General features: G+C 38.0%; 2 protein-coding genes across 2 annotated transcripts; one reads left to right on the top strand and one right to left on the bottom strand.

Moving 5' to 3' along the window:
- The first annotated feature begins 36 nt into the window (after positions 1–36).
- LOC116294547 (uncharacterized) lies at positions 37–11412 on the top strand. Its single transcript, XM_089024363.1, is given in 7 exon segments — positions 37–147; positions 1545–6738; positions 6740–7517; positions 7756–7852; positions 8090–8398; positions 9245–9435; positions 10077–11412. Coding segments are annotated over 6 exon segments (6981 nt in total). The 5' UTR covers positions 37–147; positions 1545–1546; the 3' UTR covers positions 10491–11412.
- LOC148905107 (cation channel sperm-associated auxiliary subunit gamma-like) lies at positions 11345–26084 on the bottom strand. The gene is made up of 23 exons (XM_089024042.1): positions 25944–26084; positions 25442–25632; positions 24645–24860; positions 24008–24227; positions 23152–23259; positions 22788–22842; positions 22415–22552; positions 22010–22093; positions 21706–21819; positions 21115–21180; positions 20250–20397; positions 18820–18934; positions 18471–18620; positions 17572–18061; positions 16479–16603; positions 15852–15983; positions 14755–14896; positions 14147–14306; positions 13965–14048; positions 13591–13683; positions 12715–12814; positions 12386–12593; positions 11345–11488 (listed from the first exon to the last, which is right to left on the bottom strand). The coding sequence occupies exons 1-23, from the start codon at positions 26082–26084 to the stop codon at positions 11409–11411; spliced, it is 3360 nt and encodes a 1119-aa protein (XP_088880168.1). The 3' UTR covers positions 11345–11408.
- Positions 26085–27568: the final 1484 nt, after the last annotated feature.

Below are 27568 nucleotides of genomic sequence, written 5' to 3'. Positions count from 1 at the left end.
TGGTTTGTAATACCCATAGATTTCTTAGAAATAGTCTACGTAGAATCCCGTGTTCTGATTGGTTCTGTTCAGTCAAGCTAGACTTGCTTATTCAGCACTTCTCTCATCTTAGTCTTCAGAACTTTTCGAGGATTGGAGTCAAAGAAGGTAAGAATATCATTTTAGAATTATTAGAATTATTATATCCTTTCGTAGCTGAAGTGAAAATATATGGTTTTCACGGACTCAGAATGAGAATCAGGAGCAAGCACTGAATTTTAGTTCAGTTGAAATTTATTAAGATCATTCCGCAAATCGATCCAAATCAAGCCGGAACAGTGCTTTTGGTGATTTTTAACAGCGTTCTACATAATTACATACTTTTTAGAAGCGTTTATAGGAACAAAAATAAATAGTATAGACAAAACTTTTGGTTTCTCTAGGTTTCAAACTATAGATACGAAACATAACAGAGTCATTGATACGAGGACAAACTTGCATAATATGGATCTTATGCAGCTAGAAACTGCAAATTATTCATATATTAGGATTGTCTTTACTTTATTTTACCTGGTACAAATGAGCCAGCCCGTACCGCTCGGAACGAGTTACCTGAATGGATTAAAAAGCAATAGATTGGTCATCCAAACAATAGCAGTAAACCTAACCTTACAAAAGTGGTACTGTACTTAGGAAGCGATGAAAATCCAGCTTTCGAGCGATACTGGATTACTCGGTACAAATACTAGCTAGAACTGAATGAATGTAGGTCAATTATTGAAATAAGAAGTATATAATGGTATAAATTATTTTAATATCTTAGTTTTTGGACATACTAAAAATACAAAGCATAGTTAATCGAGGGGACCCCTCGATTAACTATGTACAAAGCTAGCTAGGAGTCTTTGGCTTTCGATCTTCGGGGAATTTTCCCGACCCAGCATGAAGTCGTCACGCAGCTCGCCTTTAAAATATGTTTTTATTTGATGCCGCTATTATGAATATTAGTATTTTTACACGAGTGAATATAATATTAGTAAATCCGGCGCGCTCATTGGTTACAATTTACGTCTTATACTGTTATATTCACCTACAGAATATAACTCGCGCCCGCGCACGCTCGTTTGTCGATTTGTGCCGCTTGCAAAGATAAATAAAATTTGGAAAAGACAAAACACTCTCTGTTTTGTATTAAATTCACTTCTGTTAAAAATACTAAAACAATTATTTAAGTTACAATTTATTCTTTTATTTATTTATTTAATTTCATTTTTATTTTTATTTTTTCGTTTTTGTTGTTGACCGCAGTTACCAAGTCCAGAACTTAACCCATTTTTATTTCTGTTTGTTTCTGATCCGAATCAACGCGCGCAGGCGCGCAAAGATGCAGGGGAAATACTCACGATCCGTAAGGAATTTTGTACTAGGATTGCACACGTAAAGCAATAAACACAATTTTGAAAAGTAGGTCGAGTCTGGACCAGCGGTTACCATGTCTTTTAAAAAGATGGTGGAGTTACTATTTGATTAAAATCCAACTGATCTGATTAGAAATCTTTTATCAGGTATGGAAAATACATTTGGTTCACCACCATCCACTAATACGAAGAACACGGACCATCCAATTCAAGATCTCATCAAGAGCTGTCGAGGTCATCTTCACGATGGATCAAATGGACAAAGCCAGTCATTAAGATTTATTGACGTGCAACAAGCGTGTGACGAACTTCTCAATTTCAACTTTCACTCTGAGGAAGGAAGGCTTCAGGTGATTAAAAAACTGACTGAACTCAATGGGAATTTTGTAGTGAAAATCATTCGAAAAGGGTTGGTAAGCTTGAGCAAAGTTTACAGTGATAGCAAGACATTTGAAGATGAATCCCTGAAACTTGTTGAGCTGTGTTGCTCGCAGTTTCATTGTGTGCAAAGAGGAAATGAAAAAGAACGGCTGGTCGCAAGTCCTGCAGCTATCATTAACTGGACAATGAAGCTATGTGATGAACTGGTGGCAAACCAAAGTTCAAGTTCTCAGTCAATTGTGTCAATGTCCAGCAGTGTGTCCAAGATAAAAGATTTGTATGAAAGCATAATTGTTAATGGAATTATAAAGGAGGAATGTAAATTGCCTCGGCATGCGTGTGTGGTATGGTTTAATATAGAAATATTCACGTTTGAGGGAATCAACAGAGTACTGAAGCCAAAAATTCATTCCGAGGGATTTGAAGATGTGATCGAGCAAACAGCAGCAATAGTAAGGAGAGATCCCGAAAATAAACATTTCATTTGTGCCACCGTGCTTTCAAAATGGTTAAAGTTGTTAGAAATTTCTTCTGTGACCAACTGGTTTGCTGCTCAAGTGGCCAAACATGACTTAGTCGTACACTTGGAAAGTTCGAAGGAAGGGATAAGTATTTCTGGCAACATAAACGACACCTCGCTTATTTGTCAAGTCTTTGATGCCATTAAATCCCTTATGGGCTCAGATGACAAGTACGAATGTTTTTGCGAGAAGGAAAGATTGATAATCTTGTTTAATTTTCCTGAAGTATTCCGACTTCTCCCTAAGGCTTGTATCAAGCTCATTCAATCAACTAGAGACGTTTGCACCAAAGTCATTGAGGATATATTCTCTATACTAGCAAACAACCTAACCAAAAACGCCGCCACCAAAGGTTCATATCCATATCATTTTGATGATTTTGGTGTTTGGATTGAAGAGAGGGCTGAAAACTTTATGCTCATAGATGAACATACGGGTGCATTGGATCACAAGAAGCTAAGTCTCAATGCGATAACTCAAGCGCTGCTTACTATTCCAGATAAGCAACAAGTGTTGAAGATTCTTCAAATATGGAAGCAAACCTTTCCTGATGACAAATCGCATCGTGTACTGTCAGAGTTGTTTGTTCTGGTCATTGAAGTAATAGAGTTGAAGAGAGAAAGCATAGTCATTGATATGGAGAACCTTGTCATTTTTTTGACAGAATGTCGTACTCAGCTTATACATACATTACCTCTCTGTCGGACATTGCTGCCAAGTCTTATGAATGCTTTGCCCAATTCCTGGTATCATCCAGAAAATATCAACGTTATGAAAATACATTTTGACAAAATGACATTTGTGGGCAGTTACTCATATCATAGTGTATCTAACGTCGATTCTTTTCTTACGTTACTGAAAAGTAAACCAGTGCCTGAGAAAGTCAAGACAAACATTCTTCAACTTGGCATGGATCTGCTTGGAGAAGTAAACTATGCAAATGGGTACAGTGAATCTATTTCCCCACTGACTTTGTCACTTCTTTCGCTAAGAGATAACGCGATGGTCAGGCGGTATGCGCTAGAACTGCTCAAGATTGTGGAAGAACGTGGTTCTGCTCTTGATAATTTCTATCCAATAATGAATATCATAAATGCTATCGGGAAGTCTTGTCTCATCGAAAGAAAGCAAGAGATGCTTGAAGAGTTTGCACGTCTTTTAAAAGGAACAAGAGAGGGAAATGAAACTGCTATGCTCAGCGCCTGCCGTGAGTTTCTCAAATTCTCCGTAAATGAAAAAAATACAAAGAGATTTTTTGTTTTGGCAGCTACGGGATCTCATAATTCCTATCAATTTATCGTGACCTGCTTGAATTACAACCAGGAAATACTTAAAGGTCACACGAGAGTGAACTGTCATGTCAACTTCCTATTGAAAATCATTACTGAAAAACTTACCTCGCATGCAGGCCATTTAGAGTTACTGACGAAAGTATGTGACAAGTGTATTTTGAGGTATGACAGAGGAAAGTTTAATTTTCCCACTATTGAAATTTTCGAGACGATGGTTGCTACAGTTTCTCACGACATTGCGGTTAGTGAATTTGACGTGGATCTGAATGAAGCAACTTTGAGAGTGACAATTGCGGCAGTGGACACGCACCGACAAGATCCTCCGATCGATTTTCACTCGTTCTATGTAGACTTGAATCGTGCTTTCCGTGAATCAAAACACTTCAAGCAACAGAGTCTCAGATATGTCACCATGGAAGTACTTTGCTTAATAGCCAAGCTTCCTTTTACTTTGAAGCGAATAAAATGTTTGATACAAAGATTCATGGCAATCTTTGATCAGGACATCACCCACGATCAAGAAGTTCTCAACGTCCTTTTCAAATTACTTCAAATGAACAGCAATGGTCTACTCTCTTCACTAGATGACAATGACGTTTATTTAACGTTTGAAAAGGTGCTAGTTCCAACTAATATCAGCAGTTCTAATGCATCTGTAAGGTGTAGTGATTATCTCATTTTGGACCATTATAAAGCGATAATAGCTTTTGAACAAACCTTGTCATCGTTGGGACTGTCAAGCGAAAGTAACCATTACATGGCCCAAAAGAAAGAAAAAAACCAGGATTCTCAATATTCATCGTTTACTTCTGAGTTTGTTGAGGCCATCACAAAAAGGGTTTGGGAGACAAATCTAAAAGAGAAAGACGAGGATTTCAAGCAGATGATGCTTCCTGTCCCACCCATTTTGACCCCTTTGATTGGCAGATGCTTAAAAGAATGTTATAAATCTGGCTTCAATGATCAACCCAGTGTCAAAACTCTCACAGAGGAGGTCCTAGAGAATGCTGGAAGCTGGAGAAAACTTGAGATTGAAATTGATGCCATAGGACAAATATTATCAAAGCTTTCACCCGATGAAAAGCTGGGCCCTTTACTTGTTGAACATATGAGACAATGCTACATACTTGGTATTGGCGAAAAGCCGAGTTCAAAGACCGTTATTTTGTCTATTCTTAAAGGTTTTGAGCCGTGGAAAAAACTCAAGAATGAAATAATGTACATAGAGAAAGAAGTTATCAATGTTTCCCCTGATTTGGTTCCATATACTAGCACGTGTGCAGAAGAATGCCGTAATAGCGTTGACGTTGGTGAAGAGCCAAATGTAAAATCTCTTACTCTCCAGATTCTTAAAAGCTTTGAGTTTCATAAAAGATTGGAGATTGAAATAGAGAAAATGGAAAAAGAATTATCACCTGATGTACCAGAGATTGTTCCTTCGATTGCTGAGTGCATGAGACAGTGCTATATAGCTGGGCTAAATGAGGAACCTAAAATAAAACCAGTTATTCTTCAGATGTTTGAAGTTATTGATCAGTGGAAGGAGCTCTATGCCAAAATATCAGGTTGTTCAGAGTTAGCCTTCTTAGTCATGGCATGCATCAGGCATTGGTATGTTCTTGGTCTGAACGAAGAGGGAAAGAGAACTCGGGATTTCATTGTGCAGATTATTGAAGCTATCGAGCTGTTCACTTGGAATGACGATGAGATGAACAAAGTAAATAAAAGTTGTCTCAACATCCCAAAACAATTGTATTTGATATTCAAGGAAGCCAAACACAACGAAGAAGCCAAGAAAGGGATAGTTAAGGCATTTGACGTTGTTAGAAAACTAGATCCGTCAGTTCATGCGGAAGATAAGAGCAGGGAATCCCTAATTCAACTTGACTTTTATTTGCTTCTGAAGGAGTCTTCTGTCACAGCAACTGATGTATGTTCTGCTATGCTCATCCGCAAAGGCCTCGATGACAGTTATCTGCTTGATTTCTCAACAAATTTGTTGGAGAATGAGTATGATATTTTTGATCCAGTTGAGGGATACATGGACTTGGAAATATTCGTCTTTGGTCATGCTTGCGCCAGCGAACCAAGAGAGAAGGAAAAATCCGAATTTCCGTCACCTGGATATGTGGCGTATCTGGTATTAAACCAACTAAGAAGATTAGGAGTTCCTGATAGTGATCTACGAGAAACGACACAAAACGTTTGTAATAAGCTTTTATGTTATGCGTTCCGAGATCACGGCGATAGGTCAGCGTATAGTATTTACGGCGGCAGTGCTGATGATAAACTGAGATTTTCGTTCAACCTTATGAATGAATCATCGTATCTTGCCGAGTTTGAATACTGGTTAAGCAGTCAGAAACCGCATCACTTTGTCGCAGAATATGACGATGTTATCATTAAAGCTGTTTCATGGAAAAAAGGACGCAAAAGCTGCGAGGAGGCAATACGTATGAACGAGGAAGTTTACAGAACACTTTCAAAGCTACACAAATTATCTTTCGAAGGTAATTATGGATTATTTGGTGTCACATCTGAGCCTAAAGAGATAATGGGACGTGTCTTAAAGACAACCGAACAAGAAGATATTGCATTCCACCTGTTCCATCTCTTGTGCAAAAGCGCAACTGCCACGGAAACCTGTCTGGACATAATACCCTCATGGAACGAGCAGGAAAGCCTGTCCTTAGTAGAAAGACTTACACATTTGTACGACGAGAGAGGCGAGAAGATGGCACAAAGGGATTTAGACAAAGAACTAGAAGTTGGATTAAAAATCCTGCCATTTGCTGCAAGAAAATTTCCAAACTCTGCCTCTAAGACCATCAGTTTTCTCGAGAACATTATTGAACACAACTGTGGGCACGAGGACAACATGAGTCTAAAACAACTTCCATTATGGTACATGGAGATGACAAAAGCTGGATATGATCCACAGGCAATAGAGTCGTGGTGCACGAGCTTAGTTCATACACAGGACCTCTCTTCGCGGGATGTTGATGCTATAACAAACATGACTCCAGAAAATATTAAGCTTCTCAATAAGGAATCAGATGTAGTTGGAAAGTGCTTGTTTTCAGTGGAGACCACTAAGACTAAAGAGTATTTTAAACATCGCTTGATCCTTGATTGCAAGACTCCTAAATGAACTTGCTTCGATTGCAAATGAGCTGAAAGCCGATTTAATCGCTGTTAAAAAAATCAAAAAAGCTGTAAAGTCGCTTTGTACAAGTTTTTCTCTTAATCCCAACGCCGTGGGTAATTTGTACAAAAGTCGGGACGAGATATTAAAGGAGCTGTTTTTCTATTTATTTGGTGGAGAAGATGAGGAATATACTGAGTCTTTGAAAGAGCTAGCAAATAAAGACCCATTGTCGAAGAACCTTGTTATTCTGTTTCGTCGATTAGCAAAGTGTTTCGTTTCAAAGCCAAGTACTGTCAGGTTTGCAAAGAAAATCGTCCATGCAATTTCGGACCATACAGCCAAACTTTCCAATTGGCAGTACCTAGATATTCAGACTGTTGTCCATTTGGAGGTATTGCACTTCGAGTCCAACCACGACGCCATCGATATGCTGCAATGTGCAGGATACAACCAAAGTGCATCAGCTAACGAGGATTTGTGGTATTCATCATCCATTGAGATGTCTGCGTATGTACCAGCTTTTCAGTCACTGGAGGAGAGTGTTTTTAGGCAGGTGTGGAAACAATTAGTGAAACCTGTGTTGTCTACATTTAACATCTCTGTTGTGAAAGTAAATGGTAAATTAATGAAAATAGCCGAGTTATTCAAGCCGACGGACTCACTAGAAATGCTTGATTCCCAGTTAGAAGCTGTTAAGCAGGAAACCAGCTTAAAGAATAATAGAGAGCTGCTTCATTATGAGAGATTGAGACACAACATCGATGAGCAAGGAAAAAAGGTATGTTCTACATTACTCTGGTTGAAAGAATGTTGACAAAAGCACTCGAATAAAAAAGAGCTTTCCCGGCTTAGACGCTGGATTAAAATCATGGTGCAATGGTTAGCGTTTTTTTCTCTACGTTGCAGTCAATAAACTTGTGTGTCATACTTTTTTTGCTCTGAAGGTGTGATGTGGAAGAATTTTAAGCTTTTCATGTAAATCGTACAATGTTAATATTAGCGTTTTTCTCTTTAAGGTCAAGAAAAAACCTGGGGAAAAACTGGGAAAGTTAGTGATAGTCTGGGAAAATGCCTTTCTGGAGTGCGTCAAATTGTGCTCTGAGAAAATACCAGGTAAAAAGGAAACCAAAACGTTTGCTATTCAAAAAGACAAAGCATGTTATCACAAAGTGCAATCTTACTTACAGCTCCGTTCTGGCGTGAGGTAAAGGTTGTTCCTCAGAGATTTCAAGAGAAGGAGTTTTGTTGCTATAGAGAGGTTTCTTATTTTGCTGTATACACAGCATTAGCTCGTGAGCGAATCATGAAATCAGTAACAGTTTTTGTTGTTGTTGTTGTTGCCAAATCCAGATTGCTATGCTCCAAATGGGTTTCATTCCGAGAAGCCCGTCATTTGTGGTATTGCTGTGGATAACAGAATCCTAACTCTGTACAAAGAAGACCACGGTGGTACCCGTACTGAAGTAGAAAACGTTGAAGTAAAGCTCTATCCAGCTGGAATGGTGGTGTTTGGTGCGTACCGCAGCATTCATCCGTACGACACAGAGCAGATGTGGGCAGCATTTTACAAGATGCTTCTGGACAAACGCTTGGTGCCCAAGATAGTTATAACCAATATCAGTCCTGCATTTTATTGGATAAAACAGTTTGTTACACCAGGTGAGTGGTGACAGTTGCTTTATCTTTATAAGGGGGGGGGGGGGGGGGGGGGGGGGGGGTTGGTGGGCTGAGTATTTGTGGGAAGGTTAATAAAAAAAATCATTTTTAGAGGATCAAACTTTTCATTTTTCTTGATAGGGGAAGGGTCGCTTCTTTTTTGGATAAGGTTGTACTTTATTCTCATAACTATAACAATAACCATGAAGTCAATGTTTTGCCACCAAACGAAACTGCCATCGTACACTCCACTTGTAGTTAAACCTGCTGACATCCTTCATCACTCGTTTCATGGATTCATAAAACTTGAACTGATCACCCTATTAACGAAACAGTACCCAGAGTCGTCAGCAGAGGGATCATCTGTATCATCTGGGTCTGTCGGAAGTGACGCAACGACATTTACAAATGCAAACACTTGCAAGTCGATGCACGTGAGGAATGTGAAGAGAGAGCGAGAATTACAAGTTGATTTGTAAAACCTTCAGTGGTAAAAAGAATAAACGTACGTTTATACCCTAATCTGTAGCGAGTACAGCCGATCAGCCGATGTGCTCAGCGTCTACTCCACAGTGACTTTAGTTTTAGAGTCAGGGCGAATCCAAGAAAGTGAACCTTCTTGTTAATACACAATGTGCTAATACACACGTTAAAGACATTAGTTTTGTTTTGTTTGTTTGTTTGTTCGTTCGTTCGTTCGTTCGTTCGTTCGTTCGTTCGTTTGTTTGTTTGTTTGTTTGTTTGTTTTTAAGAATGTGTAGTGTCACCTCAATTTTCTTTTTCTGGAGACGAAATAAAAACGTATATATTCTTTTAGATCTTATTACTATTTTTTTTTTCACGGTGCAGAAGTGACCCCACCTGATCGTACAAATTTCATGAGTAGCTGCAATCTTATTCCTTTCTCGGAGGACAGCTTTGATTACGATCCTGAAGTTTACATTCCAAGGCTTTACGATACCACCAACACCTCAATCAAAGCCGAACTCATCATTCTGACACCAGAGAAAACGAAACTCCTAGAAACTCATAAAATCAAGGTGAGAATACATATACATGCTGTTAGTCTTTCTTGATTTGGTTTTGTGGTAAATGATTTGCTAGTTATTCCCACGCCTTCGAAGTAAGAGATCAAAAGCTCAGCCTTAATTAAGTGACAGCTTATGATAAATATCTGAACAAGGAAATCAATAGAATTAACAGAAAAAAGTACTCTGTTATTTTCTTTTGTTGAAATACTCACATTTCCATAGAAAAAGTCAAAGGAAAATTTTTCAGAGGGATTTTAAGAGGAGCTGAAAAATTGTAAGTACTCGGTTTCCCATCATGCTTTGTGCTAGAGTTTCGTTCTCGTGCACATTGGCTATTGAGAAATCAATAGCTTAGTTCTCACTGTCTTAACCAAAATTCGTGTTTATGATGTAGCATCCTAAGGGGTCCCCAAGATAAGGTCAATCAGGTTCGGCCTTTCAAAGAATAAAACTCTTCCACTAACCTGTCTGGTTACGTATTAACCTCACTTTATGATCTTTATTATTTGGAATCATGTGTAGCCACCAAATATGTGGTAGTGAGTGTGGAGTGTGTCGTATACTTATAAACATTAGCCTCTGGCTAAGAGGACTGGGCAACAACTCTCCGTATATTGACATTTTGTGATTCACAATTTTTTCTTCCTTAGCCACCAAACAGAAACAAATTGATACGTGAAAAGATCGACAAAGCTGTGCTTCACTTGCAAGATGGTTGTGATGGTGGACTTCGAGAGATGCATCCAAAGTCACATGACAAGATTCTTGACAGACTGAAGTTTGCCATCAGACAAGCGGTGGAGATTGCAGTCGATGGAGGTAAACCAACACAGGAATCGATATCGAGAAGCATCGACATGAAAAGGCTTCTGTTTGGTTTTGAGGATGGCCATCAGTACAGCAAGGATGATTACTGTGCTGTCATCTTGGAAACTGTAAACATAGTTACAGAGGATTTGCAGGGCACCAAGACGCCTTACGATGGATGTCAACATGTCGTGTTTTTTCAACCGAATGAAAGCCGAATGAAAAAAGGAAAAACCAAAAATATCCAGATTTCGTAGTTGATTAGTTGGTATTCGTACGAGAGCGTTTTTGAGTTCATATTAACGTAGTATCCATTTCATAACGAATAAAAACTAGTGAGTTAATCTCGGTATGTATATAATAACCTTTTTTAACTTGGCCGTGTAAATAATGAATATGCAAAGGACAGCTTAGGAAGAGCAAAGCAAAACCAAAGCATTTAGGCAGTTACTCGATCGGATATCCTGGATTTATTATATAGATATCGATGAAATACCAGGTTTTCTCTAGTGTCGAAAACTTGATATCTTTCACCAGTGGAAGATACCATATCTTTCGCACGTGAAGATATCGCTGCTGAATCGGCTTGCTATTATATATATAAATTGCGCGCCCATGTAAATTCCTCGATATATTATTGAAAAACTGAACTGCTGAACAACTATAGACATAGATATACACCTACTTGCAAAACAATTGTCATAGAGAAATTGAAAAGGAAACGTTTAGTAACTTAGTAAATTAGTAAACTTAGCGATTAGGAATACATTATCACTGACGTCAGACTCGTGTGACCCAATCAGATCATACTAAGAAAAATGCCAGGCAGCGCTAGAATATTCGTGGTTTTAGTTACGTAAAGTTTTCCCAGTGTCAAAGCTCTTGAAATATTATAAATGTTTAGTATTTTTGTTATATCAACTTATTTATTTACTGATAGCAGCAATGTGAAAAAATATTCATATGATCAGCGATAATTCACGCCAGTGATAATTTATTCCTAATCGATAAATTTACTAAATTACTAAAAGTTTGTTTTTCAATTTTTCTTTTTGCAAGTAAGTGTTTAAGCAATTGCAAAAATAAATAAATCCACAAGATGGAATAATAAGATCAACTAGAAATGATAAATAAATGTACAATACGTATATCGCATTCAGGAAGTGTAATCCAGTTCAATCCTCGTCCACTGTTTCCGTTGATTCCATTGGTTGTTGTTTGGAGCTCTTTGATCCTTCATCCCAGGCGATACCCACTGAAATGAAATAGAACTCCTATTGTACACTGTACTATAGCATCTCAAGTCGGTCGACAACACACATCGCATTATTATTATTTTTTTTTTTTTTTTTTTTTTTTTTTTGCGCTGACAAAGTATGTATTTGTTGCACACTAACTCTACTGACCCACAGTGCAAAATTTCGAATGAATTTTCCTCGTAGTATTTCTCAATCCAGCAATCAACTTTACTCACATATATACCACCAATTCAAAGAGCACGACTTCTATAGAGCATGTGCAAGTTACGTCATAGCCGCCATCTTGGTTGATGATAACTGTGCATTCTTCATTGGTGACGGACCATTAGATTTTGAGGGGAAGTTGGGCAATTTATTTTGTGCAGTAATTTTTTTTATGCCTCATGTCTGTGCAGGAATTTTTTTGGACATATTTTGGATTTTTTTTTTTTTTTTTTTTTTTTTGGCACTTTTATTATGCACGATTTTCTTTTCAATCTTTAAAGCTGTACTCGAATTTTTTTTTGGTTTTTGGTTTTTGCCCCATATCTCCACCCCCCCCCCCCTCTCAAAAATCTAACGGTCCGTCCCTTAGATTCTATAGTTAGATCAACCCAGATGGCGGCTGTTTCATTGTTATTTATATCTCAAGGGACTTTTGAGTCACATGGTTGCACACACTAGACAGCTAAGGATAGAATCCCACAGAGTCATCAGTGTTTTTTATCTACTGTTATGTGTTTACACTCTCGAAATAAAGCCTATCATCATCATCATCATCATCATCATCATCAGTAATAGTAGTAGTAGTAGTAGTAGTAGTAGTAGTAGTAGTAGTAGTAGTAGTAGTAGTAGTAGTAGTAGTAGTAGTAGTAGTAGTAGTAGTAGTAGTAGTAGTAGTAATGTCTGATTACCAGGATTTCTGTAAGTGGCTTCAGTTGCAGTATCCATCCCTTCCATCTCCAGCTCATCTTCAGGTTTAACCTTCTGATTCGCTTTATACTCAAAGCAAGCGTTTGTTACATCTGATATTGCCCCCTTCACTGCTCTCCAGAGCTTATGGTCTTCCCTCTTGAAGAAGAACAAGGTCAGGATAACGGTAACCATGATCCCTATACAAGACTGGGGAAATATCCAACAAATATTAATCCTTATATAAAGTTTTAGTAACTTAAGTAAAGTTTCATGCGAATGGACCTGAAAATTGTCTTGAATACGAGGCTAACATGAAGACGATACTTACCAGGACTATAACTGAAGACGGATTAAAGGATCCTGGTGGAAGGCCATGCACTCGGATTATGAATCGTATAGTGTAATCACAGTTCGATATGTCAACATCTCTATACACATAAAAAATAAGCATTATCTAAACGGTTATTCTTTCCTTTGACAAGTGAATTTTCCTCGAGTTCTCCGGTTTTGCTCCGTAATTTTTCGCAAGCAGGGCGTAGTCAGGATATCCCGATGGAGATTTCTCCCCCCCCCCCCCCCCCCCCTTCCCCCTAGAACGCATGCTTTTTATAAAGCATAGGGAATGGGTCACAGGCACCGCATGAAATCCTGCCCTGGCTTTGCTATGTTATAATTCACCAAGATAAACAATAGACCTCATTCTTGGGCACATAGTTTTTCCCATTTCAGACCATGTTCCCTAGAGTATCATTTCTTTGTTTAACGATTGCACATGAGAAGATACATGAATATGGACACAACTCAAACAAAGAATCTTATTCTCAAGGGAATGACACGTTGTCCAAAATGGGAAAACATCACAACAAAGCTAATTTGGTCTATTGCAGTGCATTTGGGCTGTTTTAAGCGAAGAACTAGCCGCTATTTTGAAATACTTCCCCTAAAACAACCCCACACAGCCTTGACCCAGTTTCTTCCTCAACCTCGACATGCCTTATTGTGGTCTCAAAAGTATAGATACATTTTGTTCATCTTGTATACTCTTCGATACAAGTTATAGAAAAGTGTTAAAACTGATCGACATGTGAGTATAGACAACGTTCTGGTGTTTGATAAATTTGAAGCTGTACGGTGTAGTGAACGATCAAGAAAAAATTCCTTCAGAATCACGATAAAATGTTTTGATCCTTTATATTATACTTACTTGTTAGAGAACTCCACTCTGAAAAAGTATTCTGCGTTATCAGGAAACTTGGGGTCGATGTTGGCACATGGACTTTCCGTACCACACAGCCATCTGAAATGGTTGGTTTGTAGTCATTCTCAAAAGAGTGATAAATATTGTGGCTTTTTGAATGATGTAACAAAAGGCTAATGACTGTTTTAATAATCACTTGATAAATTCACCGAATCAAGATCTTTGCGAGGAAATCAGCAATTCAACTGCTAGGAATAAAGTAGTCTCCTACGCAGCCGCTATTAGTGTCGTCACGCCACGCTCACTCCCCTAAGTAGTAAGCGTTGCGTGACGAAGCTGCGTAGGCGACTAGGAATAAAGGGGCAATATTTTATACTCACTGAATACCGTTGGTTGATCTATTGAAGATTGGGATTGTAGCTAGTGATTTCTCTTGAGCAGCCCAGACCAAAGAGGCTGGTGATCTGCAAATATAATTAATTAACATATCTTATTTATCGTCTACCGTTTGGCCACACCCTCGACAACCTTCAATGTGTAGAAACATCTCGAGTACACTTACCCTGTTGTTCTAAAGTTATACGACTCCTGTTCACTGGGCGTAAAATCACGTATATCGTCTACCGTTAGACCACCCCCGACAACCTTCAATGTGTATTGGCCAAGAAAAGGTGCAACATCACCACCAGATAAGTCAATGATATTGAACAGGGGATAAAATGCTAAAAATATAAAGAAACAAAAATCCCTTTACTTTTACTTAATGGTTGATCTGTGATATAAAGACGCAGAAGCATAATTCATAATGTGGAGAAAGGCTGCTCCAATAACAATTGAGTCGTAAAGTGCTTTGAGAATTTAAGTCGTCGTTCTTTATATCAGGGTAAATGTAAGATTGCAGTGTGACTAGTATATATATATTATAAATAACATAGGGATCCCAAGCATTTGAGCTGTTTTAAAGCTGGAGAAAAAAAATGCTTCGCGAATGTTTTTTCTTATTCTTATTTGTATTTCCTGATGAGAATAGTAAAACAGTTGGTGCTAAACAAAAGATTAACTAAACAAAAGAAAGCTTTGGGCAAGGGAGTCTGGTTGTGGTAGTAAATGACGCTATAATGCAAGTATATTTGGGCTACCTGTGGGATGGTAATGAAGTACCGCACGTACCTAAGTCATAGAGAAAACATGGTACAGTTTCTCCTGGTCTACAGTATTGACTTTTACCATTAGCAGCCATAGACATTTGGCCATCAAATACCATCTTATGATTGGCAGGACAGCCAAGATATACAGTCATCACTTGTGAACCCTTAAACACATGACAGAATCCGTTACTATTTACATGTTTCTATGACAACTTGATGGTTGACCAAGGCTATGGATCGTCATCGTTCTACAAGGGTAGTGCTTAATGGGCTTAAATTTCCGTGGTTAGCAAGCCTGTGTTAGTAAGATCGCAGACTAGGGGAAACTAAAGACTTGAAATATAAGAAGGAATACATATTACACCAGGTGTTCCCCATTTAGTTACCTTTTCCAGGCAGCATGTTCAAACAAAATGAGCTTATATTTGCATGAATGTAGGCTTACATCTTTTCAGAAACTTGAATTTGCCTCTAGTTCGTCTACTGGATTTATTTTAGATGTAAACTTATTACTTTCAACCCGGAACTTAATCGCCGTCATGTCCGAAGTCCATACGATGACCCAGCGGATGTCTCGGGGTATGGCATGAAGGCACTATTTTCTTTTCTTCTTCTTCTTCTTCTTCTTTTTTTTTTTTTTTTTTTTTGGAATTAATTATCTAATTAAAATTGGTGGACGCAGATTCGATTCCCACCGTATTAAAAGTACCTTTTTCTTCTTTTTCCTCGTTTCCTCTAGCCTTAGATTTTTAAGAAATATTTATTTATTATTTTTTATAGGCGAGTTTTCAAGTTTATTAATTCAAGAAAATGAGGTTCCCATTTTTTTCTTTAAAAAAGATGTCTACTATTTTTGAAAACATTCAACATTAACGATCTTGATTTCTGAAAAAGTCCAACAGTGCTTTCCTGGTTTAATAAACGTCTGGGAGTAGTTGACTGACAAGAGCTTTTAATAAACTTAGATTCTCAGTCTTATATTCTATACACTAAATTAATTTCGTCGTCGTTAAATGATATAGCGGACACCATACTTAAGAAAAAATGGTAACCCATCGAGTTGATTTTTCATGGCTTGAATGGAAGTAATTTACCGTACATAGAATTTGTCAGACTCACCGTAAAGCGTCTTTGGGATTCTTCTATACAGGACAGGGCTGAGTTCCACATCTGTATGTGCAAAGATATCGGTATCAGCCCCTCACCAGGAGCCTTTTGAGGGAAGTCGACGCCCTTGTCCTGGATTGTGACCTATGTTCAATGAATCAGATATCAATTAATAATTAACAATAAAATGCACATTATCTCTGGTCAGATTGACTCTTACCACACGAAGGGCAAGTATCTCGAAAGATTGAACATGACCGTTAGAAAATAACTTTTCCTTCTCGCGCTTCTTCAAGGCCACGAGACATCTTCATCATACATACTTTATTTGTAACAAGGTTAAGATATGGCAGCTTTCGCTGATGTGGACCTATGGTTGGTATGTCATCAGTATGTCATCAGTAGCTTATTTTATCAATCAGTTATTTAACCATATTCAATCCATCGGTAGCGTAATTATAGCGTTGACTCATACTCATGAAACAATAATTTCAAATCCAAAATAAACTAAAGCAGAACTGTTGCGGTTTAGGAGGGAAAGGGGGGGGGGGATGGAGGAGGAGGGGTCCTGCAGGTGTATAACACTTGCGTATATATCATCTGTGATTTTGGTTAAAATTTAAAGGGCTTGTGACTAACCTTGTACTTAACCGCTTCATATGGTAGGAGTTCTTCCCTAGTTGTCGTCACATTGATAACTGAAGGATCAGAAGCTCGAAAAGATACCCGTAGGTTATCCAGTGTCCAGGGATTGCTAGACACGCCTTGATAACAAATTTAAAAAATAACAGAAAAAATAACAAGAATAAGAATTTAAAATTTTTTGCCGCTTATAATTTTCCTATAAAGAAGCGAGTGAAATACTGGGAGATCTCATAGCTGTTATTAAAGTCGAGCCCGCAATGCGATATATTCTTTGGTTTTAAGAATCATACAAGTGAGGCTATCGGGCCGATACAGTGCTTGTTGTCTCAATTGAATTCATTTGCATGCATCCATAATAACTGCTATTTGGGTAAAGCGTTTGCGTAGACAGAAATTGGTTAATAAAAAACAACAAAAAATACAAACAAAAGAAAGAAAAGTAAAAAAGATTGAAGTAAAAAGAAAAAGAAGCTATAAAATCAGATCACCGGTACTGACCAATTCAGATACAAATTCTGGTCTAGCTTAATTAACTCACTTGGAAGTCCAAGGTTTTCCCACTATTTTATCCTTCAAATCGATGCGTGTTGCAGATTGTGCAATGAAGGGATTAGCTGTAGGTAGTCTGGGGGAAGGCTAGTCTCCCCCTGATACCTGATGCCTTTGGGCTAAAACATTTTTATCCGTATTCCGTATTATAGATCGTTCCTTGCAGCACGTCTGAATGCAGCTCAACTTGGAGGGCAAAACTATATGGTTTTTATTAACCCCTTTCACATTTCCCTGAGCCATTTTCACCGAGTTCCCTGCGCCATCTTGAAAGGTAGCCGTTCCTTTGCATCGAAACGAGACGTACGGCAGGCTTGAAATGAGGCCTTTTTAACACTTTGGATAATTATTCACGCCTCTATCACTGCAAGCTCACCGTTCGTCTCGCTTCGATGCAAAGGAACGGCTACCTTTCAAGATGGCGCGATTGTTTTGTCCTCTAAATTGAACTCCTTTGACCTCACATACAAGAGATCTATAAGGTCTAATTAAATGAATCGAAGTGTCGTGTTCATCATCACAAACATTAACAACGCACCTGTTTCTTCATTCTCATTCAAATACAGGTAGATATCAAAACTGTATGACTGAAGACGATACAAAGATATCTCCCCCGGCAGGCGACTATGATCAGTTGCATTTTCATCGATAGGTGAGGCGGTGTAATCTGTTGTATAAGTATCAGAGACGGCTCTCAAATATTTTAAGATGTCTTCCACGGAATGCATCAAGTCCAAGTCTTTTATTTTAGGTGGTTCTAGAGCGTATCGCAGAGTACGACTAGTTTTGATGCTCCTTGGAGCTACCACCTTCATCCGGGCATACGGACAGATCCAAGAGATGGCTGCAGATGGATCTGAAGTGGATTGGTTTAGTGGGCAAGAGGTGTTGCTAGATCTGATGGCTACATTTTTCTTCCAGTTGTTCAGCCTTTCTAAGTGAAAATTCTGAGATGTGATGATATCTTCCACAGGAACAAGCAACCGAGAGATACACCTTTGTGTTGTGTTGTGGCCAGATACGACGACCTACATACATTAAAAACATCCATTGGATTAGTACTAATAACTAGTCCTTTTTATATAATGAGGTTCCTTTAGTGACCCTCATGTACTTTATTCGCACCATATCGGTACCATCTATGATTTCTAAGGGGACCCCTCAGTAGTTATAATCAGGTTCCTTAGCGACTCTCATGCACCCTATTTTCACCATATCGGCACCGTCCTTAATGCCAAAGATCCCCCTAAGTACTTATAATCAGGTTCCTTAGTGACCCTCATGCACCCTATTTGCACCATATCGGCACTGTCGTTAATGCCTAAGGTCCCCCTAACTACATAAGATCAGGTTCCTTAGTGACCCCTCACCCTATTTGCACCAACACCACCATCCATGATGCCTAAGGTAACTAGATATATTCAATTTCCTATGTACCTGTTGTAGTTGGCTCATAGAATCAAAGAACATAGTGATGACAGTCCTGTTAGTGTGGTAATCCAATACAGAACCTGAGTTACTTGGCCAGAATTGTGCTGATGACTTAATCTTGACCAGCTTGGCAGATCCGACAACACCTATCCATAACTAAACAAGAACGTGAACTGCTATTGGTTTAATCATCTATATGCCTTTAGTTCTTACTGAAACACTATGCTTTATGAATTCACTTTCTTTGTCCCATCGACATCCCATAATTCAAGATGGCCGCCATTTCACTAAACAGATTTATTAGCAGTTAACCATTATGACCTGTGGGCATCAAACACTAATGGCCTTGCCATACCTCATTGTTGTCTGTAAATAACGCGTAGATACCATCAAGTGATGAAGTAAACAGCGTGATATTAGAAGAGGACGTAAAGGTGGTCAGTCTCTGGATACTTCTACCAGCATCAGAACTACATGATTATAGCATCAAATACCTTAATTAACTAGGTGATTGTTGAACGTGAAAAATGATTAGTTTTTCATCGAGCTTGTCTACAAATCGTAATCTTGTCATCTAAAAGGTTTGTGTTGTTGTTGTTGTTGTTGTTGTTGTTGTTGCATTTACTATCGTTGCTGTGTTCGCTGTTGATATTGCTCAGTATCGATTTTTGATGGTATTCCGTAAATTGTGTTGATGTACTAGTTGTTGCAGTGCTATATCTGCGTCGTTGTCGTTTTTACTATTGTTAATATTGCAGTTGCGTTCCTGCAAATTGTTTTTATTGTCTCGATCGTCTGCTGCTGTGGTCGTTGTCTTTGTTCCTAGTGCTGCTGTTAATCTTTTGTTGCGGTTAATGTTGTTGTTGTTGTTGTTGTTGTAGCCGCTATATTGCTTTCTTTGTCAACTGTCGTTATTTTTGTCATAGCCGCTGCTTTTTTTCGTTGTCAACCGTTGCTGTGGTTGTTGATATTGTTATTGTTGCTTCTGATGATCAGCAGCAACAGCAACAACAGCAAAAGAAGACAAAACAGTTTTTCTTTGTCAACTGTTGCAGTCGTTGTTGTTGCCGCTGATCTATTTTTTTTGTCCACTGCTGCTGTATCTGATGTTGTTGTGGTTATTGCCTCTGATCATAAGCAGCAACAAACAACAACAATTGGCTAAGAAAAAATGTTTTCTTTTTCAAATGTTGTTGTTGTTGTTGTTATTCGCGCTGATTTGTTTCTTTGTCCACTGTTGATATTGTTGTTGATGTTGTTGTGGTTACCGCTTATCATCAGCAACAACAAACATCAGTTAACAAAGAAAAAAAGGTTTTCTTTTTCAACTGTTGTTGTTGTTCCCGCTGATTTTTTCCTCGTCCAGAAGACCGTTGCTGTTGTTTTTGTTGTTGCTGCTGTTTTTGCTGTTGTTGCTGCTGCTACTGCTACTGTTGTTGTTGCGGAAACATCAACGGCTATCTTTTGCGTGTTATTTTTTTGAAAGAACGCACATGATGAATCTGCAATCAGGATTCATGATATTGATGATATTTGATTTGTCTCTCATTTTAATCTCAGAACTGAGAACTACACTACAAAATAAAAACGTCACGGTTTCGAATCCTCAGAATTTTTTCCCGAGAAAAAGTTTGCTCGATAAAGCACAATTCACACCTTTAGTAACTTTCCAAGCAACAAAAAACACGTTTAGATGTAAGTGGTCTAGTTCTCATAGATTAAAATCGGAGATCTAGACCGAACCAAATATTATTTATAAATGTACATATGTGTTTTCTCACAAACCTGTAGAGTAGCATGTTTCCCCAGATAAAAATACTACTGCTGATGCTAGCCGTGTGAGACATTCCATACAAGATAGGTTCAAGTACAACTTGATCACTTGAGCTGTTGTGATAGGCTGGGTCAACCATCAACCAGGCTTCCTGATTTCCTAGAGACACACAGATTGAAATGAGAAGCCACGAGCCGATATCCATTGATCTTTATTGGCATATACAGCTATTTCAAAAAGGTTGAATACTGCATACTGAATAGTGCATTCCAAGACCAAAGGGCATTGTGGGTCTCGTTAATTTGAAATAAAAAGTAAATATACAGCAATTAACTCAGCTCTCTACATGTAGTTAGTATATTGTTTCAGATGGAATAGCCTAAAAATAGATATAATTATTAATCCTACTTGAGACAATGTCACTATGACCCACAATGTACTTTGGTCTTGAAATGCACTATTCAGTATGCAGTATTCAACCTTTTTCGAAATAGCTGTATAGGGAATCATTACTGGAAGCCTGTTATGATAACAGGCTTTAACAATGTGTCAAATTATCTCAAGCAAACAAATCCTTTAGTTGAGCTTGATTTTTCCTATCTTAGACAACATGCTATTACCATGAAAATTATTTCAAATGCTTTTTTTTTTTGCAAAGCTTGGGCTTAATTTTTCCCATCTCAGAACACTTGTCATTCCTCTTAAACCTTTGATTAAATTAAAGGTTTTGTATTGATTCAATATATAGATATCTTCAATATCTTCAATAACTATTTGGGGACAAATTTTCTTATTCTAAAGGGAATAACACGTGGTATGATAAGGAAAAGACCACGATAGTATTCAAATGCAAGATATCTACCAAGGAAGACTTACCACTGGTACCTGGTACTTGCGATGGGATGCTGGTCACCAAAGACCACTGTCCTCTTGTAGTTTCTCCTGTTTGTCAACAAGCAAGATTCTGATAAAAGCTGCAAGTAATCAATCCTTACTCTAATTCGCACTCTTGAAGTATGGGATTCCAAAGGAGAAACGTACAAATAAAGTATAGAGTGGCGGATTTACGTTGTAAATTAATTTGAAGTCTTGGTATTTCGCATATCGTTTCAACTACCAACAAATTCAATTGATTTTTAGATATGCTTGCCATTGAAAAAAGGCATATGAAAAGATACCCTGATAGCTGTGCAGTCTATGAAGAGATGACCGCCGTATAAGTAAAAAGTTATAATAAAGGTTTAATTTGCACCACCACGTGACGGCAGCCATATTAGATGGCAGGAACAATGCAATCGTTTTACATGAAAAAGAATTCAATCTCGAAAGCAAAGGGATTTTATTGTTCTGCCATCTAACCACAGGCAGTCCAAGCTGTATTATGGCATCGGCACGTGTTGTTGCAGAGCCTCTACTAAGATATTTGACGGCCATTGCTATTTAAGTCAGATCAAGTTTAATACATACCAATAAAATGAACCAGGTAATAGCGTTCCATTGACATCGAATCATACTCAACCAGAACTATTAGTTTTTCTTTGTGCAAGATACTAGCTGTGACTACGGTACATGGCTCGCTTCCTAAGCATGGAGAAATACAATACAATACAATAACTCTATCAAGAGGGAAACGCAACCTATTACAGTTTTCTAACTTACGGCCCTCAAAATTAAAAGGAGTATAGGAAGGAAGGAAGGAAGGAAGGAAGGAAGGAAGGAAGGAAGGAAGGAAGGAAGGAAGGAAGAAAGTTTATCTACTCTAGACACTGACCTGATGTTTGTAGTTTTGATTTCAAAAACTGGCAGACGTCCTGACTGTCCGTGTTGAGTAGCTCGACGAAGCTGACTGATGCACCTATATGTAGTAATGTCGCTTCTTGTCAGAAAAGATGAAAATTGCCATAATCTCCAAGGAAGATAACAATTACCTCTAAAACAACTTTTCTCTGTTCATTACGTAACAGCATGACTTACTAGTGGAATTTAGTATGCTGGAATTTTACAAAGGGAAGATAGCTGGAGAATGCTAAAAATCCTTTAAGTCAAGGTCGACGACCCACAAACTCTGCGCACAGATGTTGCCAAGCCCATAGTTGGGAGTTGAGTGCACTATTGATTGCCCAAGCAAAACTTTCACTTAGAATTTTTCAAATTTACTATAAGCATATGATGTTACCTGGCTGTTTGGATGCGATGAATATTTTTTGGTGGTGTGGATCCTCTCCTATTGCGAGTACTGTATTCAGGTTGGATTTCACCTCTATGGGACCAATCAAATGCTTGATGCATCGCCGCGACACATTGCTTAGGGTTCCTGAAATATAGGAGGAAATATATACCCAAAATACCTTTGGGGTAGGTGCCTTACGGCGCTTCAAAATCACACGCGCGAAATCGTACGATTAGCTGTTGCGACAAACTTGGTTATTGGTGGACGTCAAAAGACTTTTTCATAAAATCCCATAAGCACGTGCGCTTAGCTTGGTGGTTTCTCTCTTCTTTCCGTTTCACTATCCTTAAAGCTTAGGTCAGTGCATAGATTCGTTTACCAGGACTGATGCTGGATTGTGTGCTCAATTTTCCTGTAACTTCTACCACACCAACCTAGGATGAATTGAAAAATAAGCTTAGAATGGCGTACAAAAAAAATACGTGTTTTACAATTTGTTTAATCTATCAATTTTGAATTATTTCTCAAAGATCAGAAACGATTTAGAGCAGATTTTGTATGACTTTCAAACAGGACGTCATACGGCACTGTCAAGGAAAGACATTTTTTGAACCCAATCATAAAACTTTACAGGGGAGAGGCTATTGCGTAGCTTATCGCATTGGACGACGCACCATCAGTCATAGCATTGCAAAGTTGTTGTACATCATAGTACAGAGTTTGCGCGCGCATATATTACTTACAGGAGTGTTTAGAATAATAGCATCTAAAAAAGAGAGCGCTCCTTTGATGATATTTAGCGACGTGTAATGTGCAGTACAAACTGAGGTACTGCTTTGGATACCATGTATCTGTATTGAGGCAAAATTATGGTGTTAGAGGTATATTAATTAATCACTTGTATAGATATCTGTTCTAAATTCTAATTCGATCTACAAGGGCTTGGATGAAAAATATTTTGTAATTCTAGTTAGCCTATCAAATGGTGTAGTATTTATTATTATTTCCACCGTCTTTAGCGTCAGCATTGTCATCATCATCATCACCATCACCATCATCATCACCATCATCACCATCACCACAATCATCACCATCACCATCACCACAATCATCATCATCATCATCATCACCACCACCACCATCATCATCATCATCATCACCATCATCACCATCATCATGATCATCATCATCCACACCCCCATCCCCACCACCATTATAATAATTATGCATCACAGTCTGTTGTGCGGTTCCAAAGTCAAATGAGCGCACATTCAAGTCTCGGTCAAACCATTTCTCGTGTGATTTTTTATATAAATAACAGCAAAAGATTAGACCTTAGACGACATCGTTAAATCGAGGTTCCTTCTCATTTAATTTAGAGACGTTAAAAATAGAAGTTAAGAATAATTATGAGCAGTGATTGTGAAGTGTCACCCTTTCTAAGCTAAGTCGTTTTACTTCATTTTACGTCGTACCAAGAGACCATGAAGGACGTCGTTCGTGCTCTTTTTTTTTCACGATTACTATATTTATAACTTTTCAGCACTACTATTGCCCCTGTTATTAATCAACATTTTTGCAAACCAGCTCTTATCATACCTCAATGACCTCTGTTGATGCAAATTCTGAACTGGAATATAAGACAACATTTGAGTGTTCTATTCCAGCTATAACAGATGCTGATGAGAGTTGCGGGACACAGTTGAGTGGTATAGGGCCTCTTCCTTCATAGTTTGGGAAATGGTCAACCTTTGGTCCTAGAGTGTTGTTTATAGGACCCCCTATGTTGTCATGGAAACCATCCACGTGAAACACAAAACTGAGATAGAATACAAAAAAAAAAAACGTCCACATTGTTTCCTCAAGGTATCCCATGAGGAAAACCCAAGGTAACCCATCACTCACTCGAACACCAATAATGCATTTTAACACAACATTACATAGTGGTCCTCCTACAAGGTATCCCACGACGTTTTTCCAAACGTCATCTTGCTTTTCTCCAAAACCTTCAAATGATAGTTGGATACATGCAAACCATCCCATGTTGCTTTTCCTAGACGCATTACCTTATGCGATTCCCCCAATGTATTCCATTGTACATTGTGTACATTCCAAAGAGCTATCAGTGTGATTGCCAATGTCGATACAAAGAGATATTAACCAATGAGGGCGGCAAATAGCTCTTTATTCGCCAATAATTAACTTATTAAAGCAAATCTGGAAACTTCATAAATACCTTTGAGAATGAATATCTAGCCCAATGCCCTTTGTAACAGCATTACATGTTAAAACTGCGACCCCATCACCTAGAGGCAATGGAGCAAGCCATGCTGGGTTGCACAAGAACTTTGGTGATGGACACTCTTTCTCCATGTGACAGCATGTGGCTGAGGGTTTGAGCCCATCACCAGTACACGTGGGGTAATTGTTACCACAAAAACATGCTTTTCCGCTAGAGATTGAATAAAAGATACATGCAAAGCATGAATATATAGAGGATATTACATGGGCGCGCGCGCGGAGATACGAATTTTATCTTCGAGTGTTAAAAAGATCTCTCACGAGTGAGCGTAGCGAACGAGTGAGAGATTTTCAGCACGAGAAGATAAAATTCGTATCTCCAAGCGGCCATGTAATATTCTGTTTATTATATAATTATCAATAACGTATGTTTTGGCTTTTTCAGGCAATTCTTTCCGTGTATTTTTGAATAGCCATCGCAATGGTGTTATTTTCACACGTGAAAATAACATGTTGTTTTCACGTGTGAAGATATCAATTTTTCGAAATAGAGAAAAATAGATATTTCATTGGTAATTATGTAATAAATATTTTTATTATAAAGAATGGGTTTTTAACAAATACATGAATTGATTAATGCATGAATAAGTGTATGACTTGATGAACACATATGAAATAGAAAGAATAAAGCAAGCAAGCAAGCAAGCAAGCAAGCAAGCAAGCAAGCAAGCAAGATACATACCAGAGGGCTAATCGCTTCAATAAGAAATTGAGAAACAATTCTAAACTCACCTTGCTGATGTATATTCTAGACAATGACATTGTGTTTGATTCCCCAACTCTACAAGAGCGGTCTTGATGATATGATGAAATTCCTTCACATAATAACCTCCCTCGCTATTAGCAATGAATGCTTTGCTTTCTATCTGAACTGTCGGTGTTGTACCAGTTAAAGCAAGGTTCCTTGCAACCTCTGAATTTATCTATGGAAATATAAATAGGTTAGGTTTATCATGAATGATAATGATGGCAGATGATATATAGATGAGTTTACTGTGTGTTAGTATAAGGATAATCAGTCTCGTCATGTAAATATCATTTCATTGAGCTTATTTATATTTAAGTATTAAAACAAAGTTTTTAGTTAAAGCCTTGTTGTCCAATTTATGTCGTAAAAAGAGCAAAATCAGGCCAAGCCACAAAAAGGCAAGCCAACGAGAAAGGGAGCTAGTGGGCAAGGCCAGGCAAAAATAGTTTTAGTCTTGAAATACTTACAGGTACTATAGATATTTACCTTTGAACTACATCCAACCTGTAACCGAAGAAAGTAGCTTTTTCCAGGAAGTATAACACTACTTGTAAGACCTATTTCATCTTTTTCTACAACACTTATTATCCAAGAGCAGTCGTCCAAATGAACTGCAAAAGACTGCATGAAGAAAGCCAAAAGAAAAACCACTTGGAATGTGTTTTTGACAAAGCTGTGGCGAAAATAATATAAGGAGAGCTTTATCATGTCTTAAGTCTTTTGTTTTCAGTATCAGTTAAGGTCTTTTTAGAGTTCTTATTTCATTAAACGATATCGAAAGAAGAGACGGAATACACTTAAAGTTTGAAAGACCGCCATTTTGCAAGAATCTCACCTTACCACAGGGATACCAATTAGCGACAGGAACCCCACTTTGAGTCTATGATTTTGTTAATTTTGCGTCGAAATTTTATTTTATCTTTGCTGTATAAGCTTGTTGTCCTCCGATCCTTTGTAGCTCTTATGATGTTTTAAACATTTTAAAATTACTTTAAAATCAAATGAATCAAATAAAAAGCTTAGATATGTACAAAACTCATAACTCATAGTCTATTTGCAATTGTATATATTACTGAATTTCTTCCTACCTGATGAATTTTCCTTACTAGATGCGCAAGCTTTTGAAAAATGAACAGTTTTTCTCTTTTTTAGATAGAGAAACTGAGTGAACGAGCTCGTCATTACACATGTTCTTATTTATGTATATATGACGCACCCGTCACTCAATCTTCTAATGCAAACGAGTAAAAGAGGTCCCAGCTTTCGAGGCACTCAAACCAAATGTACTGGATTAATAAAAACGACAACTTCTATACAGTCGATTAACATACGTCATAACTGACGTCACAATTGATCAAGCCTACGTAAGGATCAATTAGAACGTTTCGTCATTCTCCTTATAAGGTCGCATTTGAGCCACATCATGGTCAGCGGTGTAAAACTAAGACAGTTGAAAAAAAACACTAGTCCCTTGTGACTTTGACTTCTATCAAGTTTTTCTAATCGTATAATTTGTCTGTTTTGGCATGTAGGATGTCGTATTATTTTTTCTATTTGGCTTTCTTGCTATCAAATGAACTGGGCTGCCTGTGGTACTGACTGTAGTGAGGACTAGCTGGTCACCCTGTGGATAATAATTTGCGGTGACATGAGCACTATACCTTCGATTCCAAGATGGCGGCCAGGGAAGCATGTTCAAAAGTTGTCCACAAACTCCACGCTGTATCTTTAATAAAGAGCGGAATACGACAACCATGGTGGGAAAAAAGAACTCTCAAAGCCCTTGGACTCACAAAGCTTCACAAGGTGGTCATCCATAAGAATACTCCAGCAGTAAATGGCCTTTTACGTTCGGTAAAACATCTAATAGATGTCAGGCCTGTGAATGTGGTTGATCCATACAAAACCTCAGTAGAACACTCAACAGCAAACGAACAAGGAACACCAGTATTTCTGAAAGCTAATGGAGAGTTTGATTATACGAAATATCAAGATTTTATTACCTCGAATTCAAAGGAAACTAAAACAACGAGAAATTGAACTGCCAAAAACTCAGTTAAAGGAGGAAAAGATTTCTTTAATACGTACATACCTTATTGTTTGTACATTAA

Source organism: Actinia tenebrosa, unplaced genomic scaffold, assembly GCF_029948245.1.
Source record: "Actinia tenebrosa isolate PJP-AT-01 unplaced genomic scaffold, QUT_ActTen_1.0 PGA_scaffold8__29_contigs__length_14323225, whole genome shotgun sequence".
Classification (NCBI taxonomy): domain Eukaryota; kingdom Metazoa; phylum Cnidaria; class Anthozoa; order Actiniaria; family Actiniidae; genus Actinia; species Actinia tenebrosa.
Note: the sequence above shows the minus strand (reverse complement) of the source record. Positions and strands in the feature narration are given on the sequence as shown.

What these genes read in the sequence shown, in the direction of transcription:
- LOC148905107 (XM_089024042.1), bottom strand. Translation starts at nt 26,084, where the DNA reads ATGCAGTCTTTTGCAGTTCATTTGGACGACTGCTCTTGGATAATAAGT. An exon ending in CATCAACAGAGGTCATTGAG is followed by an intron (nt 23,260 to 24,007) that starts GTATGATAAGAG and finishes GCCTCAATACAG; the next exon opens with ATACATGGTATCCAAAGCAG. An exon ending in TATAACTTTAGAACAACAGG is followed by an intron (nt 14,049 to 14,146) that starts GTAAGTGTACTC and finishes TTATATTTGCAG; the next exon opens with ATCACCAGCCTCTTTGGTCT.